Source organism: Hylobates moloch, unplaced genomic scaffold (assembly GCF_009828535.3).
Source record: "Hylobates moloch isolate HMO894 unplaced genomic scaffold, HMol_V3 SCAFFOLD_8, whole genome shotgun sequence".
Taxonomy (NCBI): domain Eukaryota; kingdom Metazoa; phylum Chordata; class Mammalia; order Primates; family Hylobatidae; genus Hylobates; species Hylobates moloch.
The window spans coordinates 3048653-3074949 of NW_026652283.1; the positions used below are offsets into that span (position 1 = coordinate 3048653).

The 26297-nt window shown below is 51.7% G+C and overlaps 1 protein-coding gene across 1 annotated transcript in view; it reads left to right on the forward strand.

Annotated features, from left to right (window-relative positions):
• The window catches only part of TEAD4 (TEA domain transcription factor 4), a 101841-nt gene extending 89226 nt beyond the window's left edge, over nucleotides 1–12615 (forward strand). The window contains exons 13-15 of the mRNA XM_032159323.2: nucleotides 6287–6427; nucleotides 8476–8628; nucleotides 8735–12615. Of these exons, the coding sequence (XP_032015214.2) occupies nucleotides 6287–6427; nucleotides 8476–8628; nucleotides 8735–8848 (408 nt within the window). The 3' untranslated portion in view covers nucleotides 8849–12615. The remainder of the gene's footprint in view (nucleotides 1–6286; nucleotides 6428–8475; nucleotides 8629–8734) is intronic.
• The last annotated feature ends 13682 nt before the right edge of the window (nucleotides 12616–26297 follow it).

Below are 26297 nucleotides of genomic sequence, written 5' to 3' on the forward strand. Positions count from 1 at the left end.
AGGCAGTGGCAGCGTGGGGAGAGCAGACTCAGCTCTGTGCAGTCAGTGTAGAGCCAGGCTCTTGGGCTTCTTGCGTCTTCTCCACCTCAGATATCCCTTCCAGAAAATAGGGCAGTGGCCCTGCGTGGAGACTAAGGTTGCCAGGGAAGAAGGAGGACCTAGAAGGTACCTTTCCAAACTTGGTAGTGGCCCGTGTCCTCTCTTTCCTTCTGACTCTTAGGGGAGTTTGGAGGTGGGGGTTGATGGGAGAAGAGAAGGTTGGGACAGCTGGTGCCAAGGACATGGGATTCAGCAGGTTCCCTTGTGGACTGTGTGCTCCCGCCACGTGCTGTGCGGACCCAGCACGGCCCTCGGCTTCCAGGAGCTCGCGCTCTGGATGGGAGGATCCAGCACGAGTCTCAGGGTCCTGGGGCAGGAGCCGCTGGACAGGGGAGTGTGGTGTGCCCACCAGCAAGGCCCTTCTGGTGTGTCATGGCAGGGCACGGTGGGCAGCAGTTGGCCCCAGCTGGGGGAGAGTCTCAGTTCCACCACTTGAGAACTGTGTCCTGGGCAAATCTTGGCTTCTGTGTGCCTCTGCTTCTTTGTGGGAATAGTTAGCAGTTTGATCTTGGGGACCTGCCAGGGGCTGTGTTGCTGAAGACCCCGTGTGTGTGGCTCGCTGGTACTAAGTGGGGGGCTATGACCTACCCTTGCCCCACCCCTTGCCTGAGCCCTCTGAGTGCCAGCGGCCTGGGCAGGGTGAGGACGGGTGAAATCAGAGACGAGGGAGCGCCGGAGGCCAGGGCACCTTGGCGGTCATCTGCTCCCTCCTCCGCATGTGTGAGGCGGGCAGAGGCACCAGAGGAAGACACATATGTGACAGGGAAAGGTAAATGTTCGTGTTTGCTGACAATGAGACTTTGCGTCAATTGTGGGTCCTCACAGGCTGCTCCGACTCTCCCAGCATCGGGAAGCTCCTGTCTTCTGCTCCCTGGACTGGTCCCGCCTTCCCCCGCCATCAGCTGGTGTGAACTTGGCCACACACAATTAGGAAGGAAAACTGCTCAGTCAAGGAAACGGTGTCGCCTCTCCCGGAGCCTTTCTTTTCCTGCCTGGCTGTTTTCTCAGTCCTGGCTCCCCGGCCTTGAAAGTGCGTGCTGGAGAGGCAATCAGAACACCCTTGGAGTGAGAGGAGGACTTGTCCGTCCCAGTCCAGCCTCCCTGCCTGCCCCCCGAGTTCCTGCTCTTACTGAGGGCACTGTGGTGGCAATTCATAGACTCTCGGACTGCTGGGACACATTGCCAGCTAGAAGTGGCATCTGCCAGCCTGAAGGGCTGAGCCTGCTGGGGCCTTGTGCAGCCTCAGCCCTATCTGATGAGCTCCACGGGGCCTGGAGCGAGGGACTGATGCGACGAAGCCCCCTTCCTCCCCCAGAGCCCCGCAAGTCCAGCAGAGGCCACCTGTCTCTGGGGCCGGAGAGAGGGGGCCTTTGGTCACTGGTGGCCATTAACGGCGCTCTGCACATTGGAAATGCCAGGCAGAGCCAGGCTGCACCGTGGAGGCAGCAGAGTACCCCAGACCATCCTCCCATCTCAGCCTGCTGTTCCCTTTCAGGCCCTGACATTTCTCCCAGGCACATACCAGCACGTGACAATGAATCTGAGCCCCTCCAGGCCCCCACACCCGGGCTGCGGCTGTCTCTGCTCATCTGTCAGTCACCCGATCCCCCACACCTGTTCCAGGCACAGCCTGTGAGCTGCCCACCCGCACGCACAGCTATGAATAGGGCGGAGGGAGGGTTGCAAGGGGGCACTCACAGGGCAGGGGACGGGGGCAGCTCTCATTTTTTCTTAGGCCAAGAAGCATAGCTTGTTTTGGGTAGGTGCTCAGTGTGGGGGGATATGAGGGTGGACAGGAAATGTCAGGAGTATAGCTGCAGGAGAAGGGGCGAGGCTGTAGTTAGAAGGATCCAGGCACTGAGGACGAGTCAAGGTGCTCCGGGGCGGGCCGTCTGCGTCGCCGGCTGGTGTGTTCCGGGTCTATGCAGTGTGACCACGAGTTCTGGGGCTGACCCTGGGATCTCTCTCCCCCTTACCCCCTGCTCAACCCCAGCGCCTGTATTCTATTTGCTCTCCCAATTATAAATTCCCCGAGAGCAGAAACAATGTCTCAACCTCTCTGGGTCCCCCTGCGTCTAGCACTGCTGGCCTGGGCTGGATAAATGGGCACCTGAGCGATGGGAAGAGCCAGGGAGTGGGAGCTGATGACAGAAGAGTGTATTTGAGATGGGGGTGGAGCTGGGGCGCAGAACTCTCAGGGGGAGCAGGACAGGGTAGGTTCCGGCTTGCGACTGAGGGACCTTGCTCTTCTCACTGGTGCCACCCGCGGGCGAGAGGGTGAACAGCCGCCTGCAACCTTGATTGAAGGCCCACCCTACTAAGGCCCTGGGAGAGCATAGTTCTTGCCTCCAGGGAGCATCGTATCTGGAAGGGGGCAAGGAACTCTGGACAGATTATGACAGACACGGTAATGGAGGGGGATCTGCCAATTGCTCCTGGGGGCTGGGGGCAGCTGCTGCCTCTGTGTGTTTGGAAGAGCTAGGAGGTGTGTGTGCCAGTCCTTTCCAGCTTGGCACACGGGATTCTTCTAAGGTGGTACATGCATAAGCATTTTTTTTTAATAGTTATGTAGTTGCCCGGACTCAGTGGCTCATTCCTGTAATCCCCCCACTTTGGGAAGCTGAGGCAGGAGGACCACTTGAGCCCAGGAGTTCAAGACCAGCCTGGGCAACATGGCGAAGCCCTATCCCTATGTTTTAAAATAATTTTATTTGAAAATATGAAAAATAGTTATAGGCCGGATGCGGTGGCTCACGCCTGTAATCCCAACACTTTGAGAGGCCGAGGCAGGTGGATCACTTGAGGCCAGGAGTTCATGACCAGCCTGGCCAACATGGTGAAACACCATTTCTATTTAAAAAAAAAATACAAAAACTAGCCGAGCGTGGTGGTGGGCACCTGTAATCTCAGCTACTCAGGAGGCTGAGGCAGGAGAATCGCTTGAACCCAGGAGGCAAAGGTTGCAGTGAGCTGAGATTGCGCCACTACACTCCAACCCAGGTGACACAGCGAGATTGTGTCTCAAAAAATAAAAATAAAAAGATAGTTATATAGTTATTTTCCTATATATTAGAAAGAAGAGAATCCTTGATTTCATGGATTTATTGCTTAGAATGGAATTAAGGAACACAAGTGAGTTGATTTAAAAGAATCAGGACGTGTAGTAGATGGCTCATGAATGTGGCATTGATCAGAGAGGCCATGCGCGGCTAAAGTCTGAGGGTCATCACCATTGATGCCTGGCCTCACCTCTTGGTGTTCCCCACCACATCCAGTGCGTCCTTCCCAGGCAGCTGGGCTTCCTGCTAGCAGCATTTCAGGCATTGTTCACATTTCTGCCCTGTGCTTCCAGCTACAGCATATGTCCTGAGCACACAAACTGTCCCCAGCCCCTTTTTAGGAACAGTCTGACAAACTCAATCTCCTAGGGGGATCAGGTGACTTCGAGAAAATAGGAGACAGGCCAGGTGCAGTGGCTCACACCTGTAATCCCAACACTCTGGGAGGCCAAGGTGAGAGGATCACTTGAGGTCAAGAGTTTGAGACCAGCCTAGACAACAGCGAGACCCTGCCTCTACAAAAATATTAAAAAATTAGCCAGGTGTGGTGGCACATGCCTATAGTCCTAGCTACTCAGGAGGCTGAAGTGGGAAGACTGCTTGAATCCAGGAGTTCAAGGCTGCAGTGAGCCGTGATCATACCACTGCACTCCAGCCTGAGTGACGGAGCGAGATTCTGACTTTAACAAAAAAAAAAAAAAAGAAGAAGAAAATAGGAGCCCGAAAGCCTGGGTTCTGGTCCCATTCACCTTATATTTGCCTGTAAGACCTTGGGCCCGTCACAGCCACAGTTAAATCTAGTCCGGCAGAGGCCTCAGCCACTTCTGCCATGCCCCCCTGGGCACCCTGCCTACAATGTGTCATCCCCTCCCTCCCAGCATCACAGATGGAGACAGAGTGGGGAGACTGAGGCCAGCTCAGGGGTGGTAGTGGAGGGTGTTTAGGATAAATGCTGTTGTCTGTTTCAGAGGCTGAGCATTGACACGAATGCTCCTTTTCCCTAACGGCCGCGTCAAAGCCGAGGCAGGTGCACTGAACCATATGCCATTCTGTTTCAGCATGAAAACAGCCTTTTTTCCCTCATCATAAATGTAATCCACCCTCATTCTGTTCCATAGCCTGCTTTCTCACTCAGTGTGTTTGTAGTCATCCATGATAATAAATGCAGGTCCTTCTCAGCATGTTTTGTGGCTACATAATGTTTCTATTGTGCTATAGACAATCACCACCCCCCGCCAGTCTAGAGAAAGGTCCTGCTCTGGGAAAACTTTTCTCCAAAGGAGAGAAAAATAACGATTGAGTGTCCCCTCGTGGCCAGTAGTAGAATTGCTTGGTGCCCGGCTCTGAATCTGGCCAAAACCTTCCGGGGGTTCTAGGGATCCCCTTATCTTTGTACAGAAGAGTCCTTGGTGTCAGAACCTTGACCGAGGCCTGACGCTTCACTGCAGTCGTAGGGCTGCGCTCTGGGCACAGCTTGTGGTGATTTCAGACCAGGGTGTGGGTGGGAGGAGCGGCCTCCCCTGAGAATAAGCCTTTGTAATGCGCCTGTGCGTCGTTTCTGAGTTTTTTTGTTTTTTTTTTTTTGGAGACAGAGTCTCGCTGTCGCCCAGGCTGGACTGCAGTGGCGCGATCTCGGCTCACTGCAGGCTCCGCCCCCCAGGGTTCATTCCATTCTCCTGCCTCAGACTCCGGAGTAGCTGGGACTACAGGCGCCCGCCACCTCGCCCAGCTAATTTTTTGTATTTTTAGTAAAGACAGGGTTTCACTGTGTTAGCCAGGATGGTCTCGATCTCCTGACCTCGTGATCCACCCGCCTTGGCCTCCCAAAGTGCTGGGATTACAGGCGTGAGCCACCGCGCCCGGCCCGTTTCTGAGTCTTGACTTGTTCTCTTGGCACCCCTGGCTCAGATGGGGTGATTTGATGTGGGGCTGAACTTCTGGGCATGGGGACCCCTAAGAGGCATAAGGCTTCAGGAATACAGTTCCTGCCTCAGAATCCCTGAAGCACCAAATTGTCTCATCTGGTGCCTTCCTTTCTTCGCTGTGGCACTCTGCTGGTTTGGGACAAGTATTGGGGTTGGAGCCTGAAGACCTGGGGTCTTTCACTTACCAGCTGGATGGTGTAGGCAAGGCTAACAGTCAGGACCCCTCATGGATAAAAACAAGGCCGTGGTTTTGGGTGTGAGATCGGCACAGGGTCTTACTCCGCCTTTTCTAGAAGGGAAGTTTCAGATCAGCCCGATATCCAGCCGGAGGCCCCCTGGGCTCTGTTTTCATCAGGGGAAGGAAGAGCAGCCTGTCTGAGGCAAGGAGAGAAGCTGACCTAGAGGACCAGTGGCTGGGCCTGCGAAGGGCCTTGTGGGCCAGGCCAGGGACCGAGACTCCTGTCCCTGTGGCTAAATGGCTCAATGAGACGGGGCAGTGACTGTCTTCTGAAGAGACTCCCAGGGCAGTTAAGAGAATGAAACGAAGGGAGGGACAGCTGGTGCTGGGGAGATTGCTCTGGAGGCTGAAGCAGAGATGTCAAAAGATCCAAGGTGGCAGGACCCAGCAATGCCTAGAGGGGAGCCCCAGAGCCGTTTCTGAGGGAGCGTTGATCAGGTCTCAGGTGAGACAAGAGGATGAGACAGGAGCTCCCGTCGCCCCTTCCACCCTCCCCCCTGCCAGTCTCTTGCCCTGGTTTTCTGTTCTCATGCTTCCTGCACTATCAAAATTCACTCTGGAATGATTCTGATAGATGCATTCAAACTAAAATAGAGCTGACTGATAGAGATTCAAACCTTTGCAGTTTAACAAGAACAAAGTCTTAGACTATGAAACTTGAAGTCTTAAAGATGGAATCTGGGGCTGCCACCTGCTGGGTGTGTTAGTATCTGGCCAGGCAGCAGTGGCCTGAAACTATGTGGGTCCCAGTGTCCTCTTTTCCCGTGATTTAGGCAACACGACCTGATTTTGTATCAGGCAGAGATGTAGAGGATGGTGGAAGCTTTCCAGCGTCCTACTGTCTACCCTCAGTCTGATTTCTTCCCAGCCCTAGGGCTGGAACCGGGACCCTGAGGTCTCCTTGATGCTCCCGTCTGACATGGCACCTGCTGACACTCCCTCGGCTTCCCCGTGTCTCCCTCCAGGCAGACCTCAACACCAACATCGAGGATGAAGGCAGCTCCTTCTATGGGGTCTCCAGCCAGTACGAGAGCCCTGAGAACATGATTATCACCTGCTCCACCAAAGTCTGCTCTTTCGGCAAGCAGGTGGTGGAGAAAGTTGAGGTAGGAGGCCACCCTGGCGGGTGAGGGGCGGTGGCAGTGGTCTGTGTTTGCTGGGCATGGCTTCCATTTGCTTTCAGGAAGAGTGCCCTCCGTTAGGGAGCCAGGACAATCCCTTGTTGCCTTCCCTCTCTGCTGTCAGTGCTGCGTGCCTTCCACACTCCCCTTGGCACCAGTGTCCTGCCCAGCTCACCAGAGCCATTGCTGCCCTTTGAGGATCTTCCAAGCACGTCCTTAGAGGCACCCCTGGTCCTCTCCAAGAGCAGAGCCGAAGCACAGGCAGGGCCCTGGGGCATCTACCTAGTCCAGCCCTCTGGTTTCACAGCGGAGGCCCAGAGAGAGCGGAGGCCTCCCCACCAATCGCCCACACGTGGTCACACAGCTCACTAGTGCAGAAGCAGGGCTAGGATCTCTGTCCCCTGCTCACTTTGTACTCCATGAATGCCTAAAACTGTTCCTTCCCTGATTTTCTACTTGTGGGTACCCTGGAGACCCTGCTCTAATGGAAGTTACAGAAAATTCAGGCCTGCCTTTTACGGTTTCTCCCACTCTGCTAAACCCCCGGCCAGGGGCAGTGCAGGACAGTGGTGAGGAGCACAAACTCAGGTGAATCTCTACCCAGCCACCCTGCTTTCCGGTGCGTGTTTGGGGGGTTGTGATAAAATCCTCTGTTTTTTGGCCCTAAACAAGGGCCAAGTTATCTTCACTGTCCATGACACAGACGCCTGCAGCACCCTGTGTTCTGGGCGCGCTGCATAGTGGCAGTGACAAGGAGCTGGAACTGAAGGCCTCCAACCCAAAGCACCTGTGGACTCTGAGTGTCCGGGACCCTGTGCCACCCACACACTTGTTAAACCTCCTCACCATGCAGGCCAGTCTTCGTCCCTCTCCTCACCCTGTCCCCAGATTGGTCTGAATTAATGAAGTCCTACTGTCACATTGGTCTGAATTAATGAAGTCCTACTGTCACATTGGTCTGAATTAATGAAGTCCTACTCTCACAGTCTGTCAGTTACTGATAACCTTCCTCATGCCAAATGCACCCAGATGCCAGGCCAGCACCAGGGAGGAGACATTCTCCCACCCAGTGCTTCTCCGCCTGGCTGCACCTTACAGTCTTCTGGGAGCTTTGGAAACACACCAGTGCCTGAAACCCATTCATCACCCCTGAATCTCTAGGGTAGAGTCCAGGCATTAACGGTTTTTAAAAAGTTCCTCAAATTATTTATTTCTAATTAAACTTGTAAAACTTTTGAGATAATTGTGGATCCACTTGGGATCATAATCCCATGTGCCCTTTACCCAGCTCTTGCCCTGGCAATATCTTGCATAACTAGAGCATAAAGTGGACAACCAGGAAATTGACATGGATGCAGACCTCACCAGTTTTATAGGCTCTCCTGTGTGCACATGCATGTGTGTGTGTAGATAGGGAAATTTGCATGATCACCACCAGACTCCCAGGGGTCCCTGTGTGCCCCTCATGGTGTCCTCATGTACAGCCAGGATTGAGAGGCTCCTACCACTGCTGCTGTGTCTCCTTAAGCTCCCTCCTGCCATCCCCGGTTCCTGCTGGTCACCCATGGAGAAAGGAGGTCTTGTTTAGTGTCCACCAACCTAAGAGGGTGACTTTCTTTTTTTCCTTTTGTGAGACAGTCTCACTTCGTCACCCAGGCTGGAATGCAGTGGTACGATCTCAGCTCGCTGCAACCTCCGCCTCCCGGGTTCAAGCGATTCTCCTGCCTCAGCCTCCAGAGTAGCTGGGATTACAGGCACGTACCACTGTGCCCGGCTAATTTTTGTATTTTAATAGTAACAAGATTTCACCATGTTGGCCAGGCTGGTCTTGAACTCCTGACCTCAGGTGATCTGCCTGCCTTGGCCTCCCAAAGTGTTGGGATTGCAGGCGTGAGCCACTGCCCCTGTCTGGGGGTGACTCTTTTCTTAAGGGCCCCTAGGCCTCCTGCCTTTCCCTCCCGTGGAGTTGTTGGGTCTGGGCTGGAAGTGGTCAGAATGGGATTCTAAGCCCCTGCTGTCCCTGGGTCCTGCAGACAGAGTATGCTCGCTATGAGAATGGACACTACTCTTACCGTATCCACCGGTCCCCGCTCTGTGAGTACATGATCAACTTCATCCACAAGCTGAAGCACCTCCCCGAGAAGTACATGATGAACAGCGTGCTGGAGAACTTCACCATCCTGCAGGTGTGCGGCGGGTGCTGCGGGTGTGGCTGGAGTCTGTGCGTGGGTAGCAGCGATGGTGTGCCCTCATCTGGGGCCTTATTAACCCTTGTCTTTCTCTCTCCCACAGGTGGTCACCAACAGAGACACACAGGAGACCTTGCTGTGCATCGCCTATGTCTTTGAGGTGTCAGCCAGTGAGCACGGGGCTCAGCACCATATCTACAGGCTGGTGAAAGAATGAGAGACTCGGGGAGCAGGGAGGGGGGAAGAGACGTGTGTGCAGGAAATGGGGACGTGGGGAGGGGACCTGCAGGGGCAGCCCCCGGAAGTGCCAGGAGAGCTGAGAGGAGCAGTCGTGACTCTACCCAGGAACAAACTGTGCCTGAACCTGAGGTGCCCAACCCCAAATAAACCCAAGATGCTGTGTATTTTCAGAGGACCTGGTCTGGCTGTGTGAGCCTCGGGAGGGACTGGGGGAGCAAGGGGGCCATCTGGGAGGCAGGCCGGAAGCAGTGCTGAGAGACATACCCCGGGCAGTTCTGAAGCCAGCGCCCCCAATGGACTCAGCCAGGAACATCGCCAGACCCTGGAACTGAAGATGTGACGGTCTCTGTGCTGCCTCTCAAGCCCCTGCACTGTGGCGCTGGCCATGCCGTGAGGCCCGAGGAATGCATGGGCCACGCACCCACAGCCACGTGCGCCCCTGCTGCACTCCCAGGACGGTTCACACAGAGAGGCCTCATCCCCTGGGGGGTGGGTTTTAGGTGTGGAGGTGACAGTTGTTGGACGGGGTCACCGTCAGAACTCTCTGGATAGTTTCCGTCCATCTCAGTGGATGTGGATTCCATGACCATCTTCTGTGACCATGTTGGGGGCACTGGTTTCAAATCAAAGGAGCCTGAGGCGGGGAGGGCAGGAGGCGGCAGGGCTGAGGCCGGCCTGCGGAGTCTCGGTGGGAGGTTGGGTGCACCAGTGTCCTCTTGGCTGTGGCCGGGAGGTTGATGAGAGGTCTGTGGTGCTCCGCTGGTCCCCGAGAGCCACTGGTGCTTGTGAGTCTTGTTCAAACTCTGTCCCAGCCAAGGTGCCTGTTAGGTGGAGGCCTCCTCAGAGCCAGCCTGCACCATCTAACTTCTTCCCTGAGGGGTAGTTTCTGTGCTGCCAGGGGTGGAGGAGGGGAATGGACCCCACCCTGAGCCTAGACTTAGATGTGCAGCTGAAGGGGTGCCTGGGTTGATTTCTCCTGAGAACTGGCATGGGTTCTGAGTTTTGCGAGTCCTGGCTTCGGTGCTAGTATTCTAAGCTGCCTGACCTTGGGCATTTGTCAACCTGTCTGAACCTTAGTACCCTTTCCTCTCTGTAGAGTGGGAAGAGATGAGTCTGGGAAGCGCCTGGTGCAAGCTGTACTAAATACACCCAACAGTGAGCTCCTCCCTCCCTCCCTCCCTCCCTGCTTCCCTCCCATGGGGAGGCCGGAATCTGGCTCCTTGCTGTCACCTAGTGGCTCTTTGGGGTCATCTTCCCTCATAGGAAGCACAGATCCAGTAGCCTAGAGCAGAAAGGGAAGGAAGATTCAGCCTAGAGGTGTTTATGTTTGTTACACTGGGGAGGTAACTGCATGGGACTGCATAAGTAAGACAGACAGCATCGAAGAGGTATCTTGGAGTGTGGTTAGGAGCGAGGGCTCTGGAGTCAGACTAGCTACAGACTAGCTGAGTTACCTTGGGGCAAGTTATTTCATTTCACCGTGCCTCAGTTTCCCCATCTGTAAAATTTGTATAACAGTAACCTACCTCGCGTATCTACAGTGCCTAGCATAGGCCCCCCACATAAATGTGTTCACTAAATGTACGTCGTTATTAATCATAGGAGCTTGCAGTCTCACTAGGTCAGACTGGAAAACTGCTAAGTGATCCTCAAAGCCACTGGTGCTCAAAGACTGGAGAGATCAAGGTGCAGAAGACTCAGGGAAGGGTAGTGCTTGAGGGGAGCTGCCCTTAAAGGGTGGACAGCATCTAGTGAAGCAGATGGAGGGAAGTCGACCAGCATCCCAGATGTGGGGAAGAGGCCAGCAGCCGTCTCCTTCTCCTCCACGGCCCAGTCCCCACTGTCTTACCAAAGAACAGCTTTAACCAAACCCCTCTGGGTATCAGGACCACTGCTAAACCTCTTGCCAGGCCGCAGAGCTATGCAGTCTGGAGGCCCAGCTCTCATCAGAAGCTGGGGCATGGGCTCTAGGGGAAGCTGGGGTCGGATGAGCCTCTGAGCAGGTGGCAGGTGCCTACATGTCCCAGCATAGGTTCGTGTTTGTGTAAGGCTCTCCTGCCCCCACCCGCAGGCACCAGCACAGCCTTTGCCTTCACTCTCTCCCTTCCCCTGTCCCTGGGGGATTGAATAAAGGAAGCTGGGGTTGGCCATCCTTCTAGCTTGACTGGCAGCACCAGCGCTGTGACGGAAGGATGTGTTGTGCCAGCAGCCTCTTGGCCGCAGGACAAATGCACATTTAAAGAGATAAACTTTTTGTGTCCTGGCTGGGAAAGAGGTCAGTGCAGATGTTTTTGGGTCCAGGTGTTGGCTGTGAGTTTTCCTTCCCTCTATGGACTGACCTCAGCAGCCTAGTGGACAGTCACCTCCTTTACAGGTGTAAAATCCAAGCCAGTCAACCATAGCAGGTGGCAGACATAGCTGCCTTCCCCGTGGTGTGGTGCAGACCATGACTCTTGAGGCAAATGGGTGAGCTGGCCCCACCTCGCCTGCAGCCTCCTCTGAGGCTCCCCTGCTGCCTCCCCACTAGCCGCCCTGAATCACCTACCTCCCAGCACCCCCGGCCAGTTGTGTTCATCCCGTCTTCCATCTGCGATCTGTCGCTCATTCTTCCAGAGCCAAAGAGGAATCCCTTCTTCTCATGCAGGAGACTTAGTCATACCTGCCCTTGTGTGTCAAAAGCATTCCGTTTATGGCCTGTTAGAACCCCTGTCACAAGCATGGTACCTGGACACAGGTGCCTCTGTGGTCTCTTCTCATCCTCACCCAATGGGTACTATGCTAGCCCCATTTTACAGATGAGGCAAACGTGGCACGGAGAGCTCCGCTAACTTGCTTGGATGATTCATGCATCTATTCATTCACTTAGCAAATACTTATTTAACTTCTGCTTTGTGCTAGGCACTGGGGATGTGTCAGTGGGAATGTGTCAGTGAGGAAGACGACAGACAGGCTCCTTGGGAAGAAAAGAGTAAGCAGGTGAGGAGACAGGTGGGTGTGGTGAGGTTCGCAGGTGCTAAGATCGAGTCACTGGGGGAGGCCTCTCTGAGGCAGCGGGGCTTGAGTTGATTCTGAAGGACAGGAAGAGCCAGCCCTGGGGGACTGGGGGAACAGTATTCCAAGTGGAGGGAACAGCAGGTGCTGGGGGCAGGGAGGTGACAGATGTGTCCCAGGTACAGAGAAGAGGCCACTGTGTCCAGAAAACAAAGTGAACAGGAGAGAGGAGGGGGCCAGGGCATTCCAGGTGGGGAAAGGCAGCAGGTGGCCCAGTGGCGCCCCCTCTTTTGGTGAGGGCTTTGGACCTTACCTGGTGTGATGGGAAGTCCTGGAACTGTGTTAAGCAGGGGAGTCTTTTTGATCAGATTTTCTAGAAAATGACAGTGGGCTGCTGTGGACCTCAGAGAGGCATGTGTGATTGTGTGTTTCGGGCTCTTCCCACGAAACTCGGCTCTGCGCAGTGAGACCTCGTTTCCTGGTTCTGTTTGATGAGTGAGCGAAGGCACGTGGCAGGAGGTCATGTCCCTTGGGCCTGTGAGGTGAGGAAGGGTCCCTGAGCCCTGTGAGGAGAGAGACTCTTCCACCATTCTGACGTGATCCGAATTAGCAGGTAGCACTGTCCAGATGGAAATGGGGATGGGAGACGGACCATCTCTCTCAGTGGGTCCAGCCACGAGCCAGCAGACTGTTTCCCATGGGCCCCCCATCTTTTAGAGTGGGATGATCTTTCTAACAAAGAAACCTACACAGGAGTTTGGGGTGTGTGTGTGTGTGTGTTTACCTTTCAGGATGGAAGCCGGTGGGGTGTGGAGCGAGGGGCTGGCATGGTTGACCTCGCCCAGCTCCTGTACACTGTGTGTGCTTAGAGCATGCACCTGCTCCCTCTGCTGGGCTGAGACTCAGAGGACACTGGGCAGGTGGGGGGGGGGGGGGGGGGGGGCCATGGCTGTGTTGGGTGGGGCCACATCAGGTGTGTGGCACAGAGAGGGAAGGTGAGGTGGAGTGGCAGTGTGTTCCACCCAGCGGTCCCTGTGTTTGACCTCTTTGTACACTCTGTTATATTAGCTCTCAGAATGAAAATGAGATACTTTTCCCCAATCTATGTATGTTGCTCTTAAGAATGTACACTTGGCCAGGTGCAATGGCTCATGCCTGTAATCCTAGCACTTTGGGAGGCCAACATGGGCGGATCACCAGAGGTCAGGAGTTCAAGACCAGCCTGGCCAACATGGCGAAACCCCATCTCTACTAAAAATACAAAAATTACCTGGGTGTGGTGGTGGGCACCTGTAATCCCAGCTACTAGGGAGACTGAGGCAGGAGAATTGCTTGAACCCAGGAGGTGGAGGTTGCAGGGAGCCGAGACCGCGCCACCGCACTCCAGCCTAGGTGACAAGAACGAAACTCCGTCTCCAAAAAAAAAAAAAAACCACAAAAAAACTTAAAGTTAAGCCAGGCCAGTGATCAAATTGACCTCTTACAAGTTGTGTGATCTTGGACAAACACCCTCTAGGGAACTTCATAATCTCATTTGTGAAATGGGAATAAATGCTCTGACTTGGGACTGCCGTTGGGAGGAGGAAAGGTCATGGTGTGTGAAGGAGCAGGGCCACCCCTCACTCATGGCGCACGCTCGGGGAATGTGAAATGTGGGTGGGTAAAAATGTCCCCTGACTCTGCCCTTCCCACCCTTAAAACACAGGCACATGCACGCATACTTATTTTTATAGAAAAAAAGCTCTAATGTCCCTCAAAGAAGGTGAGGAGAAGACCTTGAGTCTTGGTTTTGAGAACTGCCCCGTGCAAGGTTGTGCTTTTAGATTTTCATCCTCACCCTGGTGTCAGGAAAGGGGAGGGAGTGTTCTAAATTGGGGAGATAACTTTGTGGCCCATTAAGGAGAGAAAGAGGCCCCAAGGGAAGGTCTAGAAAGGAAAGACAGGCCGGGTGCTGTGGCTCACACCTGTAATCCCAGCACTTTGGGAGGCTGAGGCGGGAGGATCACTTGAGCCCAGCCTGGGCAACATGGCAAAACCCCATCTCTACAAAAAAATAGAAAAATTAGCAGGGCATGGTGGCATGCTCTTGTAGTCCCAGTGACTTGGGAGGCTGAGGTGGGAGGATCGCTTGAGCATAGGAGGTCAGGAATGCAGTGAGCTGAGCTTGCATCATTGCACTCCAGCCTGGGCAACAGAGCAGGACCCTATCTCAAAAAAAAAAGAAAAGAAAGGGAGGGCAGAGCAAATGGAGGACTGAAATTCTCTAAGAAACTGTCAGGAAATCTGACTTTCATTCAGCTTCCTGAGAAACGGCAGGGAGAGGTGGTCAGGTGCCTTCGTAGAAGGCGGGAGCCCCATTGGTGGAAATGGCTGAGTCTTCTGAAGCTCATGGATGTCTAATACTCAACTTTCAGTTTTTTTTGTATTTTTGCTATGTAAAGCCCCTTCATCTCTCCAAATCTTCAGTAAAGGCTGCTACATACACAAAGGCCTTTGTGTGCGTGATCTTTTTCTTGGAAATGACAGGTGCACACCTGTCCACAGAACGCAGAGGTGGCAGCAGCAGGTCGCAGCCACCGAGGCCGTCACAGCCTGAAGCAAGGCAGTGGAAGCGGGGACTCAGCCGTGCAAGCTGCCCAGCCTCCCACCCACCCCACTCCCCCACCCCTCCCCCCGTCCCACCCCCCCTCCAGAGAATGAAAAGCACTCGGAGACACCTCCAAGGCTGGGGTCAGGTTCAAGCCAGTATCTCTGGGCTCCCCGGGAACAAGTGTCTCCACGGCCATGTGGTTATATCAGTCCTTTACTGTCCCCAAGCGAGGTTCCAGGAGGGAGTTCTGTCACCAGGTTCTGTGAGCACTGCACCTTTAGGAGTAACAGTAAATGGACACAGGACCCCCTGGATTTGAAGAGTGGTCAAAGGGAGAGGTTCAGGCAGGGGCTGGCAAGATGTGACCCCTAGCTTGGCATCCTAGGAACTCGAGTCTAGCACTTGGCTCCGGAAAAGGAGGCTTACTAGCAGCCCACATGACTGACTTGCTAGCCAGAATCAGAACAGCGTGATTGATAAGCCCGAGTGCCACTTCATGAATTCACACGGAACAGCACTGCTCCCAGTACACGGGAGTGCTTGTATCTGCCTGTCAGCACATCCCTTCCTCCGTGCAACACCAGATCGCTTGCATACGGTAGCTTGTGCCAGTGCTTACGCAGGGAGTTGTCCAGCCTTAAAGGATTGCAGGCCATTGATGTTGAGGACCTGGTGCCCCCGTGTCCACTACAGGGACCTGAATTCTCCCATCCAAGAATCAAGAAACCGTTTTTCCTGGACATTGGTTAGCAATGACTTTGTTTGTTTAGCAATGGGCTCTCACTATACTGCCTAGGCTGGTCTTGAACTCCTGGCCTCCACAATCCTCCCACCTCAGCCTCCTGAGTAACTGGGATGACAGGCATGAGTCACCGTGCCCAACAACATTTTTTGCCACCACAAGTCCATTCTATCAGAGGTCCCCAGCCCCTGGGCTGCAGACCAGTACCTATCCGTGGCCTGTTAGGAACCAGGCCACACAGCAGGAGGTGAGCGGCGGGTGGGAGAGCAAGCATTCCCGTCTGAGCTCTGCCTCCTGTCCAGTCAGCCGTGGATTGGATTCTCATAGGAGCACGAACCCTGTTGTGAACTGTGCATGCGAGAGGGATCTAGGTTGCACTCTTCTTAAGAGAATCTATTGGCCGGGCGCGGTGGCTCACGCCTGTAATCCCAGCACTTTGGGAGGCTGAGGCAGGCAGATCACGAGGTCAGGAGATCTAGACCATCCTGGCTAACACGGTGAAACCCCGTCTCTACTGAAAATACAAAAAAATCAGCCGGGCGTGGTGGCGGACGCCTGTAGTCCCAGCTACTTGGGAGGCTGAGGCAGGAGAATGGCGTGAACCCGGGAGGCGGAGCTTGCAGTGAGCCGAGATTGCGCCACTGCACTCCAGCCTGGGCGACAGAGCGAGACTCCGTCTCAAAAAAAAAAAAAAAAAAAGAATCTATTGCCTGATGATCTGAGGTGGAACAGTTTCATCCCCAAACCATCCCACCTGCACTCCCTGCTCCATCCATGGAAACATTGTCTTCCACGAAACCAGTCCCTGGTGCCACAAAGGTTGGGGACCACTGCATTACATCATGCAGAAAAGTGACGATGCTGCTGAATAAGGTACAGTATGCAGCCAACGGTCACTCCCCAAACACTACTTAGCACCTGAGAGTTGGCTGCTCGACTCCTCTCGTTTTCAGTAGCTTCGGGTTCAGAGGTGGATCATTCTGAAGCCCCCTTTGTACCTGGAGCAGTTTCTCCCCGCTTCCTCTCCCTGTCTGGGTGGAGAGACAGGAGGCCTGCCAGTCGCATCCTCAGCACCTTCCTTTCAGACTGTGGGCTGGACCAGTGACCCGACACGACCCCTCCCCTTTAGGGCTGGGAGGGTGGAGGAGGGTCTGCTTTAGACTGAGTTCTTTTTGGTTCAGGCTTGTGGGTTGTGCTGGGCATCACAGACAGGCTTACAATTTGAGACTGACGAAAGCAAGGAAGGGGAAAGGAACAGGAAAACACAAGCGGAAGGGATGTGGGAGGAGCCAGGTTGGGAGTCCCATTATCGTCCCCGAGAGTTGTCCTTTCAGGCACTGCCAGCAGTGAGGGTGGCTGGTGGGGCCCAGTGGCTATTCTGCCACAGCCGACAGCTGCATTTCCTGAGCAAACACTAGAAGCAAGTACGGTCCTAGGTGCTGGGGATACAGTGGGGCAGAATGCAGAGGCCTTCACTCTCCTGTGGCCTCCCTTCTAGCAGGGGAGACTTCCAAGAAACAAGCAACAAAAAAGGTAGGGAAACAAGAAAGCAGCAGGAGGTGATGTGTGCTTCGATGAAAATAAAACCACAGCATGTGTTGGAGTAGGGTTTGGCCAAGTCCAGCCCAGCGCCTGTTTTGTTGGTTTTTCTTAGAGACAGGGTCCCACTGTGTTGCCCAGGCTGGTCTTGAACTCCTGGCCTCAAGTGATCCTCCTGCCTCAGCCTCCCAAGTAGCTGGGGCTGCTGGCCCACAACATCACATCTGGCTAAGAATGGTTTTTACATTTGTTTGGAGACAGGGTCTTGCTCTGTTGCCCAGACTGGAGTGCAATGGCACAGTCACGGCTCACTGCAGTCTCAACCTCCTGGGCTCAAGTGATCCTCCTGTCCCAGCCTCCCGAGTAGCTGGGACCACAGGACAGTGCCACCTTGCCAGCTGATTTTAAAATTTCTTGTAGAGGTGTATGTTGCTCCGGCTGGTCTCAAACTCCTAGGCTCAAAGTGATCCTCCCACCTCAGCCTCCCAGAGCGCTAGGATTGCAAGTGTGAGCTACCATGCCCAGCAGGATTTTATGTTTTAAAATGATTGAATAAAAATTGAAAGCAGAATAACATTTGTGACCCTGGAAGATGATATGGAATTCCAGTTTCAGTGTCCACAAATATAGTTTTGTTTGTTTTGTGAGATAGGGTCTTGTTCTGTTGCCCAGGCTGGAACGCAGTAGTGCTATCTCAGCTCACTGCAGCCTCCACCTCCTGGGCTCAAGCAATTCTCCTGCCTCAGCCTCAAGAGTGGATAGGACCATAGGCACACGCCTGGCTAATTTTTGTATTTTTTGTAGAGACGAGTTTTTGCCATGTAGTCCAGGCTGGTCTCGAACTCCTGGACTCAAGTGGTCTGCCCGCCTTGGCCTCCCAGAGTGCTGGGATTACAGGCGTGACCCACTGCGCCCGGCCATAAATAGAGTTGTATTGGAACATAGCCACAGTCCCTCACTTACAGATCTTCTCCGGCTGCTTCTATGCCACAGTGGTAGAGTTGAGCGGTCGTGGCAGAGACCATATACAGCTCACAGCACCTGAAATAGTTACTATCTGACCCTTCACAGAAAAAGTTTGCCCACTCCTGCATTAGGGGGTGGCTGGAACGGCTTTTTCAGAGTGGGTGGTCCTTGAAGGCCTCTCTGAGGTGACACAGCAGCCAGCCACGTGAAGACCTGGGGAAGGAGCCCAGGGCAAGTGTGTGGAGGTGGGAGAGTGCACGTGTTCAGGTAGACAAAGAGGGCTGGAGTGACGTCCTGGTCCCGCTCCACTGGATGTATCTTCAATCATTTACTAGAGGAGAGGAGCGGTTTCGGGAGGTGGTTTTTTCCCCTGCTCCATCTGTTTCCTCCCAGTGGTTTTCTCTTGGTTAGTTTGGTGTTGGCCATTCATGGCAGAGCCTTTCCTCAGAAGCCCAGCAGTCCTGGTTGTTCAAACTTAAGACCTGGGCGCTAAAAGCCGGTGAGAGGCTCTGACTGTGCAGCAGGTGCTGGAGGCTGGGTCGCGCTCTGTGACCATCTGGCTGGGCTCTTATTTTAGGAAGTGAGTTTCTTTAGGGTATTTCCTCCTGGCCTGGTCAAATTCCATGGACAGGGTTTCTTCAATTTCTTGCTGGGGAGAGTGTGTGGCCACCAGCATTCTGGGAACCAAGTGCTGGAACGTCTCAACCTGCAGTATGGAAACTTTCACTAATCCCCCGGTTTTATGCACTGTGCTCTTTCGTTCAGCTGTATCTGGTGTCCCCCAGGGAGAGAACTCCCAGCTGCTGCCTAAGCTGTGGAGGGGAAGTCCCCCAACTGCACGGGGTTGAGGAGAGATTTGGGGAATCTATCTCTTCTTGAGCTCAATTTGATCAATTCTTCTGCCTTTGGCCCCATCTCTACCTCTACTGCCAGAGATACCTGGTGTCATCAATTCATGACTTTTGAAGGGTTGGGTGGTATGAGTCATGCTCCTTTGTGGCTTTCCCTGGGTTAGGATTCAGCTTCCTTCCCCTTCTCCTTCCCTCCCTCCCTCCCTCCCTCCCTTCCTTCCTTCCTTCCTTCCTTTTCTTAGAAGGAGTCTCGCTCTGTCACCCAGGCTAGAGGGCAGTGGCGTGATCTTGACTCATGCAACCCCCACTTCCTAGATTCAAGCAATTCTCCTGCCTCAGCCTCCCGAGTAGCTGGGATTACAGGCGTGTACCATCACGCTGGGCTGATTTTTGTATTTTTAGTAGAGACAAGGTTTCACCATATTGGCCAGGCTGGTCTCAAACTCCTGACCTCAAGTGATCCGCCCGCCTTGGCCTTCCAAAGTGCTAGGATTACAGGCGTGAGCCACCACGCCCAGCCCCTTTCTTGCTTGCTCTCCTTCTTATTTCTTTCTCTTATTAATATTATTTTTTTGAGACAGGTTGGAGTACAGTGGCATGATCTCAGATCACTGCAAGCTCCGCCTCCCCGGCTCAAGTGATCCACCCACCTCATCCTCCAGAGTAGTTGGGACTACAGGTATCTGCCACCACACCTGGCTAATTTTTGCATTTTTTTGTAGAGATGGGTTTTCACCATGTTGCCCAGGCTGGTCTCGAAATCCTGGACTCAAGCAACCCACCCATCTCAGCCTCCCAAAGTGTTGGGATTACAGGCATGAGCCACCACACTCTGGCTTCTTTCTTTCTTTCTTTCTTCCTTTCTTTCTTTCTTTCTTTCTTTCTTTCTTTCTTTCTTTCTTTCTTTCTTTCTTTCTCTTTCTTTCTTTCTTTCTCTTTCTTTCTTTCTTTCCTTCTTTCTTTCCTTTCTTCCTTCCTTCCTTCTTCCTTCCTTTCAGCCACCGCACTCTGGCCTCCCTCCCTCCTTCCCTCCTTCCTCTTCTTTCTTTCTTCTTTTCTCTTTTTCCTTCTCTTTCTCTCTCTCTCTTTTCCTTCCTTCCTTCCTTCCTCTTTCTTTCTTTCTCTCTCTCTCTCTTTCTTTCTTTCTTCTTTCCCTCCTTCTCTCCCTCCCTTTCTCTCTCCCCCTCCCCTCCCCTTCCCTTGACAGAGTCTTGCTTTGTCGCCCAGGCTGGAAGTGCACTGGCACAATAAAAGTGATTTAAGATAGAAATGTATTTCTCTCTCATGAAATCTGTCCATAATTGTTATGGTACTCCATGGTATCAAGGACCCAATATCTTTTTTTTTTTTTTTTTTTTTCGGACAGTCTCACTCTATTACCCAGGCTGGAGTGCAGTAGCACGATCTCAGCTCACTGCAAACTGTGCCTCTTGAGCTCAGGGGATCCTTCCACCTCAGCTTCCTGAGTAGCTGGGACTCTGGGTGTGTGCCACCATGCCCAGCAAATTTTTTGCATTTTCTGTAGAGACAGAGTTTCACCATGTTGGAGTATTTTGGACTCAAGCAGTCTGCCCCCTTGGCCTCCCAAAGTGCTGTGATTACAGGTGTGAGCCACCACACCTAGCTCCAAGATCATTTCACCTTGTTGCGTTACACTGGGTAGTTTCTATTCCTAAGGTCACATCATGGTCCAGAAGAGCTTCAGGAAATCCAAGACTATTACATAACATTCCATTCAACTGAAAAGAAAAAGGATGAAGCTTTTGAAGGCCCTGACAAGATTCTGTGGTAGGGAGACCTCCTTTTTTTTTTCTCTTAACATCTGTTAACAAAATTTCCGTTTTCATCTTTTCTCTGGTAATATCTGGTAGTTATACATGTTGCTGACACCTCAATGTCTGAAATCGAGTAAGAAAGTAAGATCTATGCGGCCGGGCGTGGTGGCTCACACCTGTAATCCCAGCACTTTGGGAGGCTGAAGTGGGTGGATCACCTGAGGTCAGGAGTTCGAGACCAGCCTCAACATGGGGAAACCCCATCTCTACTAAAAATACAAAAAAAAAAAAAAAATAGCTGGGCATGGTGGTGCATGCCTGTAATCCCTGCTACTCAGGAGGCTGAGGTAGGAGAATTGCTTGAACCTGGGAGGCAGAGGTTGCGGTGAGCCGAGATCGTGCCATTGCACTCCAGCCTGGGCAACAAGAGCGAAACTCAGTCTCAAAAAAAAAAAGGTAGATCTATGCTGCTGTGGTTTTAATGTGTCCCCTGCAAAATTCAGGTGTTGTCAATGTGACAGTATTAAGAGGTGGGGCCTTTAACAGGTGATTCTATCATAAGGACTTCTCCCCTATGAACGGGATTAGTGCCCTTATAAAAGAGGCTTCTCATGGCTGTTGGCCCTTTTGCCCTTCTGCCTTCTGCCAAGTGAGGACACAGTGTTCCTCCCCTCTGGAGGGTGCAGCTTTCAAGGCACCATTGTGGAAACCAAAACTGGACCCTCATCAGACACAGAATTTGCTGGAGCCTTGATCTTGGACTTCCCAGCTTTAACCCAGTCCCAGATATCTGTTACAGCAGCACAAAAGGACTAAGACAATGCTTTCTTAGACAATGGGTTGCTCAAATGTCAAACTCTGCTGTTTTATGCTATTTCTATAGTTTACTTTTCAAGATTTTACTTTATTAATATAAGCTTTACAATTTTATAATGTACCCATATACATTTTTATAGTGTTCTTATTATAGTCCATGGAAAATGGCAAAATAAATTTTAAAATTCCAAAAAAAAAAAAAAAGAAAAGAAAGAAAGAAAAAGGAATGAAGAAGAGCCTGTCCCCTCCCTTTTGGGACATTTCTGGAAATTGCATTTCTGCTTACCTTCATTGGTCTCACTTAGCTGCAGGAGCCCCTAGGAAATACAGTTTTTGTTCTGAGTGACCATATGCCATAGAGAGGAATCCTATTATTTAGGAAGAAGCGGAAACCAGGGATCTCTACGACAAATGCATTTCTCTGCCCTCATCTTAACTCTCTGTCAGTAGCATTTGACCACTACCCCTGGAAACTTTTTTTTCCTTTTTTAGAGATGGCCTCACCATGTTGCCCAGGTTGGAGTGCAGTGACGTGATCATGGCTCACTGCAGCCTTGAGCTCCTGGGTTCAAGTGATCCTCCCACCTCAGCCTTCTGAATAGCTGGGGATGCAGGCATGCGCCGCCACGCCTGGCTAATTTTAAAATTTTTTGTAGAGACAAGGGTGTCACTATGTTACCCAGGCCAGTCTCAAACTCCTGGGCTCAAGCAATCCTCCTGCCTTGGCCTCCTAAAGTGCTGGGATTACAGGCATGAGCCATTATGTTCTTCTGCTTCTGCTTCTGCTTCTGCTTCTGCTTCTTCTGCTTCTGCTTCTGCTTCTTCTGCTTCTTCTTCTTCTGCTTCTTCTTCTGCTTCTTCTTCTGCTTCTGCTTCTCCTTCTCCTTCTGCTTCTCCTCCTCCTCCTCCTCCTCCTCCTCCTCCTCTTCCTCCTTCTCCTCCTTCTTCTTCTTCTTCTTTTTTTTTCCAGAGACAAGATCTTGCTTGGTTGCCTGAGCTGGAGTGCAGGGATGTGATCATAGCTCCCTGCAGCCTAGAATTCCTGGCAATCCTACTACCTCAGCTTCCTGAGTAGCTGGGACTGCAGGTACCTGCCATCACACCCAGCTAATTTATTTTATTTTGTTTTTTAGAGATGGGGTCTCACTATTTTGCCCAGGCTGGTCTCGAACTCCTGTACGCAAGTGATCCTCCCGCCTTGTTTTCCCAAAGTGCTGGGATACAGGCATGAACCACTGCGCCCAGCCACCCTGACTACAGCACTTTTCAGTTTACAAAGCACTTTCTTTTGTTTGTTTGTTTGTTTTTGTTTTTGAGATGGAGTCTCTGTCACCCAGGCTGGAGTGCAGTGGTGCGATCTCGGCTCACTGCAAGCTGCGCCTCCCAGGTTCACGCCATTCTCCTGCCTCAGCCTCCGGAGTAGCTGGGACTACAGGCGCCCGCCACCACGCCCGCCTAATTTTTTGTATTTTTAGTAGAGACGGGGTTTCACCGTGTTAGCCAGGATGGTCTCGATCTCCTGACCTTGTGATCTGCCCGCCCGCCTCAGCCTCCCAAAGTGCTGGGATTACAGGTGTGAGCCACCACACCTGGCCGTCTACAAGGTGCTTTCAAATACGTCTTGCTTGCTGTTTATAGCTACACTGTGATACCGTAGACATCCTCTTCACAGATGAAGAAATAGAGGCTCAGAGAAATCACTAACTCCCGCCACTTGGTTACTAAGTTGCAGATCTTGCACTGTACTTCAACTTGGAAGTCCTGGCGCCTCTGCAGTGCTCATGAAAAGAGGTGGACAGCAGGTGATGCATGTGCAGGGTTTGCCTAAGGCCAGGTAGGAGAGTTGGAAGCTGTCCCTGAAGGCCCCAGAGAGCACCAGCATTAAGAGAGAAAGCAATCCCTTTTTGGTGCAACAGTTACCCTCCCTCCCTGCCTGCGTTCCTGCCTTCCTGCCTTCCTGCCTTCCTGCCTTCCTGTCTGCCTTCCTGCCTTTCCTCTCTCTCTTTCTTTCTTTCTTTTTTTTTTTTTAAGACAAGATCTCATTCTGTTGCCCAGGCTGGAGTGAAGTGGCCCGATCTTGGCTCACTGCAGCCTCTGCCTCCCAGGCTCAAGCAATCCTCCCACCTCAACCTCCAGAGTAGCTGGGACCACAGGCACGCGCCACCATGGCCAGCTAATTTTTCGGTATTTTTTTTTTTTTTTGTAGAGACAGGGTTTTGCCATGTTGCCCAGGCTAGAAAAATACTTATATTTCTATAGGGGTGATGTGGGGTGCAGGAGATTGCGGAGAATAGAGGGAAGTAAACATTAGACAAGCACCACGAGAGGGAACTGCACTTGCCAGCTGGCGTGCTAGCAATCCCATCTTCGAAGGAATCGGGGAGTAATCAGATGTTCAGACCAAGAGTCTGCTGAGTGTCTTGTGACTATATAAATGTTTTCTCGGAATCAAAGGGATCTGCTTCTCTTTGCAGCCTCCCTCCCTCAGAGGCCAGGCTGAGAAGTTTTGAAGTTTGGCATGATTCTCTTATTCTGGTTTTCCTTGTCAGTAACTACTTTGCTGACTTCTTTCCAATTTCTTTCTCTAAATCCCCACCAATCCTGCATAGACCCTTTGGGGCTGGTGTATGCCAATATTATGTTGAAGTTGCCGGGGACAGACATATTTCTGATTTTAAGCTGTTTAAGGGTTTGCACCGTCTTAAGAGCAAGCAAAGGTGAGTGACTTTTACGTAACTCGCTCAAGTTTACCCAGTCGGAGAGTGGAAGCTGGGACTCAAAGCCAGCCTGTGACTTCTTAGACCACATGCTGTCTCCCAGCATTAGTTCTGGAAAATGAAGAGCCCCCAGGAAAGGCCATTCTGTCCATCACATCCCTGTGCCCCTTTCATCTTGACGGACCCACCCTAGCACTGGCCCTGGAGACACATTAAAGCACGCCTCAGATGCCTGCTCCCGGGAAGGCCTCGAGCCCCTCCCGGCTTATAATTGGCCCACTTGCTCTTTCTCTTCATCTCGCTGGGTCTTGGATTCCTGGCCGGAGTCCCTGGCTTTGATATTTGCTTTTGCTCTCCCTGGTTTGGCAACTCACCGCATTCCCCTTGTGGCCTCCGTTTTTTGTTAGCCCTCTGCCCTGCTCCCTCCTCTGGGTTTGTGTCCTCCCAGGGCCTCCAGTAGGAATTCTAGGAATGCCTAGAGTCCAAACAGGCCTCATTCATCCCATAAACATGTACTAAGCACCTAGGGTGTGTTGGGCACTGTTCTGTCTGCCAGGGATGCAGCAGTGAATAAAATCAAAGTCCCTGCCCTTAAGGAGCTTATATTCTAGTGGGGGGAGTCACACAACAAATTAAGAGTTGTGTCAGGCCTCCTATTCTATTTCTCCCCCTACCAGCCATACCCAAACTACTCTTGCATCTGAGCTCTGTGATAGAGGCAAGGCCACACACACTAGATCAACAGAGGGAGTGTGAGACGCAGAAGTGAGAGGGGGCAGGTGTCCCAAAGCCTCCTGAGAGAAGGTCACTGCTGTTGTGTGAAAGAAAATGCTAGAGAAGGCTGGGTGCAATGGCTGACGTCTGTAATCCCAGCACTTTGGAAGGCTGAGGCAGGAGGATTGCTTGAGTCCAGGGGTTTGAGACCAGCCTGGGCAGCGTAACAAGACCCCTAATCTGTAACAAAACAACACTACAGAGAGAGAGGGCGGACCTGGCTGAGGGAGCAGCCCCAGCCTGTGTTCACCGGGACCGCGGAAGGAGCCACATTCACGGGTGCTCACTTGTGAACAGCACCTACTTTCTGGGCTACAGAGCGTGGTCCCCGGAAGAGTGGCAGTGCATCATCTGGGAGCCCACTGCACGTGCAGACCTCACCCCACCCGCTCCAGTCCTTCCCAGTCAAAATCTGCAGGGGGTTCCGGAAGTTTGAGAAGCAACAGAGCTGGACTTTTTGACCAGGTACAGATTGATCACCCCAAGGCGGTGGTCAATCCATAATAACTCCTCTCCCCCATGGAGATGGAGTAGGGATGTGAGTGGGATATAGAGACTTCCTTCTGTGGAAAGGTATGTATTTGAGCAGCATATTCATCACTGTTTGTAAAAATTAGTGACTTTTCTCTTTACAAACAAAACACCAATAAAAATGAATGAAAGAAATTTAAATTTGAAAGAGGTGCTTCCTTTTAATTTGACTTGTAATTTTTCAACTGTCAAAATTTCAACAAATAAATCGCTTTCTATACTTTTGTGTTAGTTTATAAACTACTACGTCACTGTCAGTTGAGTTTTTAATGCCTAAGGGAAGCTTTTATGTGTGGAGAGGAACAAAGTTATTTGTGTATTTTACTTATGTTTCCAGTTTATTGAAGGTGTACATTTTATTGTTATTTTCATTTGTTTTACTTTATTTTGGGGGGACAGAGTCTCACTCTGTCGCCCAAACTGGAACACAATGATATAATCATGGCTCACTGCAGCCTTCAACTCCTGGTCCCATGTGATGCACCTGCCTCGGCCTCCCAAAATGGCGGGACCACAAGCATGAACCACTGCACCCAAAGTTGTACATTTTCAAGACTAGTTTTGTTAATTTAAGTTCAACTCATACAATTTATTACTTTGCTCAAAAATCTAGTATTTTTATGTTACTTTGCTCATAAATCTAGTTAATTTCTATCACTTGTTCTTTGATTAATGCTTGATTAGCTTATAAATTCTCTAAACATTAAATATTACTTACAAGCTTGATTAATTAAATTAGCTTAGGCTGTTTAAACTATATTAATATTAATATTCCAACATCTAACAAGGCAGATTTACAAATCTAACAAAATCTTAGACACTAAGCATTTAGCACTAATAATTTAAACACTAGTCACAAAGCTTAGCCTCAATTTATAGACCCAGATTTATTTAAGCATTTAACCACCAAACTTAATCTACCTAAATACTAAACTAATATCACAAGTTTAATGTCACATGCTTTTACACTTTTTCAACACTTTAAAAGGCAGATTTTAAAATTCTATACTTTAAAGTTGTTAGTGGTTAATTTTATGTTATGTGAATTTTACCTCAACTAAAAAGCAGATAAAACCCAAATCATCCCAATGTTTGCAGTAGTCACTATCTAAAGCTATTAGTTACTCCTTAAAG